Source organism: Galleria mellonella, unplaced genomic scaffold (assembly GCF_026898425.1).
Source record: "Galleria mellonella isolate WM207_F2 unplaced genomic scaffold, CSIRO_AGI_GalMel_v1 utg1217, whole genome shotgun sequence".
NCBI lineage: Eukaryota > Metazoa > Arthropoda > Insecta > Lepidoptera > Pyralidae > Galleria > Galleria mellonella.
In genome coordinates, this window is record NW_026441984.1 from 892,390 (window position 1) to 903,627 (window position 11,238).

General features: G+C 33.3%; 2 protein-coding genes across 3 annotated transcripts; one reads left to right on the forward strand and one right to left on the reverse strand.

The window, feature by feature from the left end:
* Nucleotides 1-1,517: 1,517 nt before the first annotated feature.
* On the reverse strand, nt 1,518-3,759 carry LOC113514089 (uncharacterized). The gene is made up of 3 exons (XM_026898079.3): nt 3,560-3,759; nt 3,105-3,481; nt 1,518-1,801 (listed from the first exon to the last, which is right to left on the reverse strand). The coding sequence occupies exons 1-3, from the start codon at nt 3,588-3,590 to the stop codon at nt 1,562-1,564; spliced, it is 648 nt and encodes a 215-aa protein (XP_026753880.2). The 5' UTR covers nt 3,591-3,759; the 3' UTR covers nt 1,518-1,561.
* Nucleotides 3,760-4,210: 451 nt separating this feature from the next.
* LOC128201806 (uncharacterized) lies at nt 4,211-11,134 on the forward strand. Of its 2 annotated transcripts, XM_052899841.1 has the most exons (5): nt 4,218-4,553; nt 5,769-5,903; nt 7,127-7,378; nt 8,106-8,249; nt 9,767-11,134. In XM_052899841.1, the coding sequence occupies exons 1-5, from the start codon at nt 4,440-4,442 to the stop codon at nt 10,232-10,234; spliced, it is 1,113 nt and encodes a 370-aa protein (XP_052755801.1). In that variant the 5' UTR covers nt 4,218-4,439; the 3' UTR covers nt 10,235-11,134. The 2 variants fall into 2 exon arrangements, with proteins under 2 accessions (XP_052755804.1, XP_052755801.1); XM_052899844.1 differs by lacking the exon at nt 8,106-8,249 and having other exon boundaries at nt 4,211-4,553.
* The last annotated feature ends 104 nt before the right edge of the window (nt 11,135-11,238 follow it).

Below are 11,238 nucleotides of genomic sequence, written 5' to 3' on the forward strand. Positions count from 1 at the left end.
ATACCAATAGCGTAGGCGGGATTACCATTCCATTATCACCCATTAAAAAAACCCAATATATTCAATAGAATGATTTCAGTAATTCCTTTTGCAATGGTTTACTGGCCCCGTAGTAAATTCGCCCCCTTTTTGCGAAGGATAATGTAAAATTCTCTACAATAAATGCCATCGCTGATTCTAGCGCTGCAACCCATATATAATGGTATAATAATTTACGTAAGTACTTATCTGATTAATGTGGTATAATTTAAATTCTATTACATTGTACCTATCTGTGCCCACGCGTTCCTCTGCGTGGTACCTAGTTGAATGGAAATTGTGTGAGAATGAGATATTAAATATAGATAATTAATGGATTCTTACCGCGATTGTTTATTTGTACGCACTGTTAATTTCGACACAATATGTTATATTATATGACACAAATAACTTTGTGTATATTCTATGCGTCTTCATATGTCTTTGTTATGATCTAGCTGTGCCCCGCGACTTCGTCCGCATTTCTGTTGTTCAGTGAATTTGATGTAACAGACACATTTCCCTTCACTGCTCTGCTCCTATTGATCGTAGCGTGATGAAAAGTATACTATAACCTGCCCAGGAGTATGAATAATAATGTACCAAGTTTCGTTAAAATCCCTTTGATACCTTTGTGTTACCCTTAGTGTTACATACATTCATAGTCTAATGAACGTTTACTGTCAGGCGGGCTGTATGCTTCTTTGCCACTTTAGTAGTATAAAAAAATACCCAAAATTAATCAATTAAATTATTTTGCTTAATTCCACTCCCATTAGAATGCGTGAGATTGCCATCATTTGAGAATTGACTACTATTATAAGTAACCAGTGATATGGGCTTCCGCAAAATAATGACTAAATTAGTAAAATAAATATACAAGAGTTTTAAATAAATCACGTACTTGATAAGGAATTCCGTGAGATATCAAATATAACATTTTTTTTTTAATTTCATCCTGAATTAAAAGTAAAATTAAAAAGAAGTATATATGTCTACTTAATAAAACAATTTGTTATCATTTCCAACATATACTTTCTTTAACTTATTCAAAATACTACACACTGCAATCAATAGATATGCTTTTTAAATACAATTGTATTTGTTAAACTTTTATACGAATATTTGCTTTATTAATTTTCACGCAATAAAAAAGAAAAATACGGGGATCTATCTAGATAATAGATACATCTTTATAGTTGTTAAAGAGAAACAGATTTTAATACAGACACCAGTAAATAAATTGAGTATGATTAGCTACTCTGTAACGATTTCAAAGACTATAAGACTACTATATCATTGTCTATGGTTTTGCTGAGATTGTTTGCTATAATTGTCTATTTATATTACAATGACGATACATAAACCAGTTTTAACTGTTACTCCCGAAAGGAGCCATAAATTAAAAAAAAAAGTCTAGACAGATCAACATTTCAATGTATGCTGACTAACATCTTTGTTAATCTATTTATCAATTATTAAAAATTAAATATGCAGTATTGAACTCTGAAATAAAACTGTATTTAATCTAACAATGAACAAACTAAGCCTTGTATACATCAGTATGTTTATAGTTTATTTTTTTATCAATCCCCATCAATTGTCTGATGATGAAGGCGGGAAGACGTTTGTGTCTCCACCGAGTTGGTAACGGTGTGTGGTTCACCTTCTTCAGCTTCTCGGCGACATATTGCTCGGCAGAGAACTCGTTGGCTTCCTTGACCATAGCCAAGAGACTGTTCTGGAATATCTTCTCTTTGTATTGGCGACGGCGCTGCCTCACCTGTAAAATAAGAAATGGAAAAACTTTAAACTTCCATTCCTGTTTAGCTTTTCACATGCAGAAAATCAATTTAGTTTATTTTGTAATTGCAAATTCTATAATAAGTACTTTTACAATGAAAAAAGAGTAATGTATGCCCTTATACACTTTCTGTTTTTACCTTTTTTTTTATGTACAACATAGAATGGCAAACAAGCTGATGGCCCACCTGATGGAAAGTGGTAACCGTCACCTATAGACATGAACAGTACCATGGACATAACAGAGTATACTGTTTCGCGCATGATACCCTCTCATGCGTTGCCATTCCTGAGGACTTACCTAATGGTTAGCTGGGGGGGAAAGGGATTGTTAGTAATGGAGACTAAAAATCCCATTGCTAGCAATATACCTAACCAGGTCGACCTCCACATGGTTCCCCTGGAAACTATCATGATTAATTCTTCATGTTAGGCCAACTGGCCTGTTTTAATTTTCAACAATCACCCTTCACTGGTGCTCCATCAGCGTATCACCCGTTAGCACGGGCGGGGTTACCAATCCATTTTCATCCAACAAAAAAAATGGTTAGCTGGTAGAGAATGCCATATGGCATTAAGCTCGCCACTTGTACAAAGTTTTCTTGTGCAATTAAGAATAAATAAATAATATTTGGTGAGTATATATTTTTTTTAATGAATGATAATGGTAACCCTGCCTGCGCTAACAGTATATGTTGGCAGAGCACCAGTGAGAGATAATAAGTGAGAATGAAATAGCAGGTTAGTTAGCTCATCATAATGAATACACCTGGGGCTCAACACTATGGTTCCAGGGGAGACCATGTGGAGGTCGACCTGACAAGGTATATTGTTAGAAATGGAACTAGTAGTCCATAATATTTACAGTAGATATGTATGACCATACTCCTCCACACCAAAGGCTAACTGCAGTTGCCAACCAGCCTGCCAAGCATGGTATGTAATGGCAAAACTCCCCTTATGGGGAAGGCTTATGTTCAGCAGTGGACAGTTACAAAAAACATTTGCAAAAGTACCTCACTGTCATGTTTTTGGTGAACAGCAATTTTGTAGTTTTTTTTTAATTTGAAGGTGGAACACAGCAGTGCCATTACAGGGTATGGAGAAAATATTTCTCCAAAACACCAAGGAATAAGAGTTAACATGGGTATCATATTTGGGTTATTACATCTATGATGTTGTTCATTTCTATAGGCGACAATAACCATTTTCAAGCAGATGGCCATTGTCAGCTTGTTTGCCATAAAATATTGTGTAAAAATTTTATTACAAATAAAAATTACCCGAGCCCAACGATGTCTCATTCTCTTCCACAACTTCCTGCGCTGGTGCTTCTTCATTTTTTTCCGTCTAATTACAATTAACCTTATCGCTTGGATTTCCTCCTTTTTTATAGCTGGCAACCCTATTTCATCCTTCCTCCAGTTTGATTCGATCAGAGGTAAAATTGATAGAGGATTAATAATAGGAACATATGGTATAGGATCCTGTCTGATTTTGTTTATATCGCTTTTATTCTCTGCGATTTCCACTATCAAACCCCTTGGAGCGAAAGTTACGGTTTTCGCTTTGGATATTAAAGATTTTTCGACAGGAAGTCTAGCCGGTTGACATTCTTTAATGGTGTTTAATGCCGTTTTGATATTAACTAGCCGTAAATCTGAAATTAAACAATTTAATAATAACTAGGACAAATAATAATAATCTAAATAAGTCATAACCTCAAATTGGTACTAACATCTTACGGTGTTTTGTAGTGAAGTTATCATCCTTTTCGTTACATACGTTCCTTCAGTAATTTATAACATAATTTGTAAGATTGTAATCAAAAGAAATTTCACATATTAATAACGTGTAAAAATTATTATTTAATCAGTTCGAATGAATAAAAACGAATAAAAGTTTAATAGAGGAAAAGGATAGGATTGACTGATGACAATCTGACATTGACAGCACAACTGACATAAAATTATAGTCTAACAAATGACAAATAACACTGATGACAGTGGATAGTAAAATTTGTGACATCAAGGTTACCGTCTCAAAAAAATTTCCCTTGTTTAAATGAAGAACAATTTGCATGAGATTCACGATATTCATATTTGGAATGTTAATTGTATTCATTCAATAAGAATTATTTTCAAATTGTTTCTTAAGTTACAAATAAAGTAACCTATCTTTTTATGTCACAATGTTTTTGTTTCACTTATATGAATTAAATCAAGAATTATTTAATTAAAAAAAATTTAAATTCGTCTCATAAAATTAATTGTACAACTAAATAAATTAATCAATGTAACAATTAATTATGTAATAATTGTTTCGGTACATTTTAATATATTTTAAAAGTTGGAAGTGGAATGTTCCTTTTGAATATAGTTACACTGGCGACTTATGTCAATCAATGTTAGAAATTTTTAATTGTTTAATTAATGTTATTCATACAGTTTATAATTCAAGGATGTTTACTTTATTGAAATTGAAATAAAAATATAATTTCATTAAAAAGTGGATTAATGTCTTTAAATTATTATTCTCAGATTAAATTGGAAAAAAAATATTTATCCTAATCACAAATTCACAATATACCGGCATCAAATTTCTTATATGAATTGACAATGGTCAATTCTGAAAAAGTTAAAGCATGTAGACTGTGTCTTTTGATGGATGTTAGGATGATTGAAATCGATGCAAATCTGGAAAATAGTATGAAATCCATGTTAGGAAAAGACGTGAGTAATATCTACGTAAATTGTTACTAATGTGACTTGTAGTTCAAGTTGGTATCCTCCTGTGTTAAGCATACCTTGCCACTTACCTATTTAGATACCTTTAATAGTGTTCATTGATGCACTTGGAAATGCTATTTTTAGCATTCATAGACTTAGTATAATCCTAACGTAAACTATTAACCTTGTGCTGTAGTATTATTAAATGGACTTTATAAAGTTTATCATGACAAATAACAACAAATGATAATGTATTTAAATTATAAAAAGTACATAAATTGCTAAGCATAATTATCGAAAATTCCTTTATAATTAAAAAACACTAGGTCCCTAAAACATGTCAAGTTTGTCAGAATTTACTTCATGTATGTTTTAGGCTTCAGGTGAATTAGGTGTTTTCTCATATGCTATGGAAATTGTTGTTCAATGTTTATTTAATTGTGCAATCTATAGCAAAAAATAAAAGATAAATAGATAGATACTCTTTATTGTTTCCTCCAAAAGATTACAATAGCAAACTTATTATAAATATAAACAATTACAAGAAATAATCACAATAGCCTCTTTATTAAGTAATTTTTATGATAATTCAACTTATTTCTTTATTAAAATGTTAATAACAAATTTAGAGAACCTAATGGTTTAGCGAGCACTAACAACAATTAATTAATTTTAAAAAAAGTTACTTCTCTACTCCCAATGATATCTAATAATTCTATTTCCTCCTATTAAAAACAAATGCCCTTATTTATTGATAACAAGTATTATTATTATTTATAGGTAAAAGTTAACGATCTATTTATTTATATCATAGCATCATTTCAGCTTTTATTTGTCCACTGTTGGACACAGGCCTTTCCCATAACAATTTTAATAGATTTTTGGTGGTATTTATATTAAATTTCTCTATAGTTTAACAACGAACTTATGAACATTATAATAGAAGGTAAGATAGAAGGAAGGAAGGGGGAGAGGGAGACCGAGACATAGTTACATCAGGCAGATCAAGGAAGGAGTTGGTGTCGTGTCGTATCAAGAGATGAAGAGACTCGCTGAAAATCGTAGTGAGTGGCAAGAGCTCCACCGACAAGAGCGCAGCTCTTAAATAGGATAGATAAATAGTTTAACTATAAAATTTTAGATACATTTCACGTTAAATAGACTGATAAACCTAAAGATATGGTTTCTAAATGTTTATTATTAAAATGTTATTTTCAGGTGATCAACACAGATAGCTTTCCACCGTACATATGTTTTGAATGTGCTGCATATGTAAGAAAATTTAAAAAGTTTAGAGATAAATGTCTGATAGCTCAGTCAATTCTCTATACATTGTTGAAAAGCAAGAATAAAGTAAGTATTTGTATATTCCTGTATAACCTCGTTTCTATCTTTAAAAACATTTTTAATTAATAACAGTTTTTTTTTTATACCACTGAAGTGGCAAACAAGCATACGGCCCACCTGATGGTAAGCGGTTACCGTAGCCTATGAACGCCTGCAATACCAGAGGTATTATGCGCACGTTGCCGACTCTGAAGAAACCTCTTTACCCCCTTTTGAAGACCCTCATAGTCTCTTGGGAAAACCTCGGCATCGAGTTATTGAAAAGTAATTTTTTTTTTTTTCATAATAATCTCATCCAAGTCTATGCAATATTGTTTTATTATAAATTGTCTTACAGTTTGGAATGCCAATTAAATTTATTATATCGTGATAACAGTAAATAATATAATAAAATAGATTAACAAATAAAATATTCACCCTCTCTAATAAACTTTGTAGCTGGACATGCAATATAACATTGGTGGATCAAAATTAACTTGTGTTTTTGACCAATTGAAATAGAACTATTAAAAGCCTAATTTTTTTTATACAAATTAGAATGGCAAACAAGCTGACGGCCCACCTGATGGAAAGTGGCCACCGTCGCCTATACACATGAGCAGTACCATGGACATAACAGAGTATACTGCTTCACCCATGATACCCCCCATGTGTTGCCCTACCTGAGAACGAAAGCGTTAGGCCTATGTACCCTGTCCGCCATATCCCACCCTTCAAACTGAAACACGGGAAAGGGATTATTAGTAATGGAGACTGAGAATCCCGTGGCTAGCAATATACCCAACCAGGTCGACCTCCTTGCAGTTCTCCCTGGAAACTATCATGATTAATTAAAGCCGAAACACAGCCACGCAAACACAACTGCTTCACGATAGAAACACGAATAGGACAGGTACCCAAGCAATCGACTTTTGTACAAAGTCTCCCTAATACTAACGATTTTTAATTTTACCCTATTTATCAAAATATGTGTCAATAAATATTAATATTAATTTAATCAATAATTAAAATTTCGAACACTTATTTGTGCTGGAAAATTTACTCAGGCGTACTGAAGCCTTAAAAAATAAGCTTGGCGATCCAAAGCGGTAATGCTGCCAGTGTCTTGGGTACACTGCACTGCCCCAATGTGGTACTTTAAGAAACTATGTATAATTAATTGTTAGTGTTATTAATTAAAAAACTGTATAAGATAGAATTAATAATACAGTAATAATATATTTTTCTAGATAACTGACCAAGAAATTAGAAGTATTGACAGAAAAATGTTAAAGCTGCAATCACAACTGACATATATAAAGATAACTTCAGAAGAATCACATAGGGAACATTTAACCACAGTCAAAGTTGAACCTGAATACATTATTTCCGATGTGATTGTGGAAGAAAACATTAAGAATGAAGTGGACAGCTTTGTTGATGATCATAATGATGCACTCAGAAGTCATTGTAATGATGACTCGATTCCGGAAGTAGTAAATGTGAGTAAAAGATTCATACTAACATTATAAATTTATTTTTTATTATTCAATTAAAATAGCGAACAAGCAGATGGCTCACCTGATGGAAAGTGATAACCGTCGCCTGTAGTGAACAGTACCATGGACTCTTTCCCCCATGATAGCCCATGATTTGCAAAGATGATTAGATGTTTGTTACTCAGTTATGCTGTTGAGTGGTTAATTCTACTGTCACGATGGGCTAACTGACCTGCCTTTTCATCCTCACTTGTCATTTAAACTGTTGCCTCGCCAGCGTATATGAATAGCGCAGGCGGGGTTACCGTTCCATTATAAAATATACTTTAAAAAAAAACGCTCAATTACGGTCCAGAGATTCTGATATCAAATCTTTGAAATTTATTTTTGATTCATTTAAAAATACCGTCATTTGTTGCGTGACTCGCAGGGCACGAGATCATACGGGAGGAAAAGGATTGTTGTTAATAATCTGATAGCCCCATTGTTATATCTATGTACCCCATCATCTGATAGGGTCTACCTCCAAGCGGTTCCCGCTAGAAAACATCATAGTTAAATCTTGTGGAATTTGTCACTATGGACTAACTGACAAGCTTTTCATTTTTATCTATCATCACTCACAGGAGTCCCGGCAACATACATTGGTAGCGCAAGCATGGTATTTTTTTTTTATTTATTGTAATCATTCCATTCCCACCCATTTAAAAAAACCGCCGTTTCTTTTTAGAAAAAGGACAAACGGAAACGACCCCCGAGAAAGCATAAAGAGAAAAATTATGGCAATGTGGGGACGGTGACCGAGAGCAATTTGACGCGGGAGCAGTGTGGGGGCGACGTTATGTTGAATGACGTCACAATCACAAATAGATCTGTAAGTTACACCACCCGCTCAGAAATTTTTAACCAACTTTCAAAAGTAGAAGATTACCAATTTGTCTATATTTCTTTTGGGCTATATTATATAATGAACACCAAAGTGATGGACTGAACACCAATATAATTGCCGTGTGCTCCCGGCATAGAATAGGCCACCCCTTCCTTTCTCGTGGGTGTCGTAAGAGACGACTAAGGGAGGGCGAGGGATGGAGGGATGAGCAGCAGCATCCCTCTAAAACATTGCCAAAAGCCAAACTGTGGTTCCCATCGCGCCCGTCAAGCGTGGCAGCTACTGACAAAACCCCCCTATGTGGGAGGCTATATTCAGCAGTGGACAGAGCTGATATAACATTATGGACTAATGCTTGCTGAACGAAGTATATCCAAAAGTCTATACAGATAGCTGAAGACTGCACTACATAATAATAATAAAAATCTGATATCGTGGTGATGGATCGGGCACTCTCGAGGGTGTTTTTGGTGGATGTCACTATACCGCATGACGAGAACCTCGTGAAAGCCGAAACCGAGAAGAAGAGAAAATATCTCGAGCTGGCTCACGAGGTGACCCTACCCCTATGATGATGACTATGTCACCCCCTACATTTCGGTCACGAAATGTAGGGGGTGACATTCATCGAAATCATTCCAATCGTTATGTCGGTAAACGGTCTTATCCCAACCAGTCTAGACAACATCTCAGACGGTTGGGATTCCGAGGCGGCTCACTCTTGGAAAAGATGCAGAAAGCGGTGCTCTTAGATTCTGTCCGCATTGTACGCCGGTTTCTCTCCCTGAGGCCCTGAACCCCGGCCGACTGTGCTTCTGCCGGGGGTTAGTTTGTCATCTCTTCTCCTTAAGAGGGAAGATGTGAATTTTCTAGAAATTTAAAAAATAATATAATAATATACTTTATTACTCAGACTACAATTTGGTCCATTTTGTTAGTAACAGTTTTCTTACAAACTATGTTAGTAAAAAAGAAAAGCAAATTAATTAAAGCAGTTCACTCAGATGTGAGCCAACCGACTAGAACAGCATCTGAATGATATGCTCAATTATAGACGTGTTATATTTATCGCCTATTACTTTTAGAATGGAATAGAGAGGAATGGTGATGATAGTAACATCCTGATGTGATGAGGAAACAAGAAGTTATAGTTTGATACAATAATATGATTATATTGCCTATTCTAAACCGATTTTAGTATTTTTTTTGCAATTGATAGACTTTACTCCCAATTAGTCCAACAAGGGCTAAATTAAAAGTACCCGTAACCAGCGAGCGTGTATGAAAAGATTGATGAATGTGGAAGAAGCGAAAGAGGTTTGTTCGAATCGAAGCATTTGACGTTCCATTGTTTCTGCCTACCCTAATGGGAGACAGGCATGACAGATATGTATGTATGTAGTCCAACACTAATTCTATCATAAAAAATTGATTGACCATATAGCTGTCTTTTAGTGCAAAGCAAAATTTTTTTATTATATTTTTTTTGTTGTATTTTTCAGACACAGCAATTGTTAATCGATAACTCAAAACCGAATGTAACTGATAAACAAGTTGCCCTTACGAGAGCCCAAGAGAAAGCGAAAGCCAGAAAACGCAGGTTTCTAGAAAAAATGACGCCCGAACAAAAAGAGTTGAAGAGGAAAAAAGATCTGCAATATTATCATAAAAGAAAAGCAGAAAAGAAGAAGAATATAGCTGAGATGCCAGAAAATCAGCGGACAAAGCTCAGGGAATTGTGGAGAATAAACTCCAAGAAATACAGGGAAAGGAAGAAGAGAATAGAGGTTCCTGTAGTCAAGAATGAGGTAATTATAATTCCGGAAATCAAGAAGGAGGCAGAGGTGCCAGAAATTAAGAAAGAAGTAGAAATACCAGAGATTAAGAGTCAGATTGAAATACCAGAAGTTAAAAAAGAATTTATACTGCTTCCAGAAATTAAGAATGAAGTTGATTTTTTCGATGAATAGTCAAGAATTAAAAACAAGCACAATTACTGGCTTTATATTTGATACTCATCTTAAAATTAAAAAAATATTTTATTATAATAAAAAATTGTAAGGTTCATTCATAAAAAAAAGATATATCGAAAAATATTTATATTCAAATAAAAATTTTGAATTTTGATTAATTTAATCTTCAATCATTGAATAGAAGCATTTGAAACTGTAATAAATATTATTTTTTAATCATAATTTCCTAATAAAAACGCGGGAACTTTGATTTTTTTTTTTATTACTTTATATTCATCACTTTTGAGGCCCTTCAATGAACTTTTATACTTTATAATGCCATCTAGCGGTAAAAAAAGTATTTTCTCCTTATAAATTTAAACAATGACATAAGGATAAAAAATAAGTACAGGCAAAATGATTATCATGCTAAAGTATACAGTACTAATGAGACATAAATACATACATTTAATTTTCAATGAAACAGTGTCTAAGTGAACAATTTGATATCTAAACAAGACTGAATGGAAATTTTTGTTATTATGTTAAAAGTATTTAAGATTAATGGTTTAAAAAAAGAAAGAAAGAAATGAAGAAGCATGGGATTTACACAGTAGCACACAAAAGAAACAAAAACTAAACAATAGTATAAAAATAAAAATCGTTATCTGCTCAATTAAAGTCTAAATTAAAAAAAAAAAAGAATAAATAAACTAAAATAAAAGAATTTCTCTATTTTTATTTGTTTAAAAATTATATACTTACATGATTGGTAAAAAACCACTATTATATTCGAGTTTCATAGTGGATTAATTCGGAATTCCTTACACATAGTTGATAAAACACTTTTATCCATGTCATCTATCTAATACGTATGTACAGAAATAGAATCCATCCAATAAACTATATCATCACATAGATTGTGTTTTTTTTAATAACTGCCCGCAATTTCTTCCCGGGTTACCAATAAATAAAGTAAAAATATTTTTTATTTAAGTAAACTTATAAGCGTTTTTGAATAG

Bases quoted from the DNA above. Each gene is read 5' to 3' on its own strand.
- LOC128201806 (XM_052899841.1), top strand. From the start codon at position 4,440: ATGGTCAATTCTGAAAAAGTTAAAGCATGTAGACTGTGTCTTTTGATG. The intron at 4,554-5,768 runs GTGAGTAATATC...TGTTATTTTCAG, and splicing joins AATCCATGTTAGGAAAAGAC to GTGATCAACACAGATAGCTT. The intron at 8,250-9,766 runs GTAAGTTACACC...TGTATTTTTCAG, and splicing joins TCACAATCACAAATAGATCT to ACACAGCAATTGTTAATCGA.
- LOC113514089 (XM_026898079.3), bottom strand. From the start codon at position 3,590: ATGATAACTTCACTACAAAACACCGTAAGAT. The intron at 3,482-3,559 runs GTTAGTACCAAT...GTTTAATTTCAG, and splicing joins ACTACAAAACACCGTAAGAT to ATTTACGGCTAGTTAATATC. The intron at 1,802-3,104 runs GTAATTTTTATT...CTTATTTTACAG, and splicing joins TGAGACATCGTTGGGCTCGG to GTGAGGCAGCGCCGTCGCCA.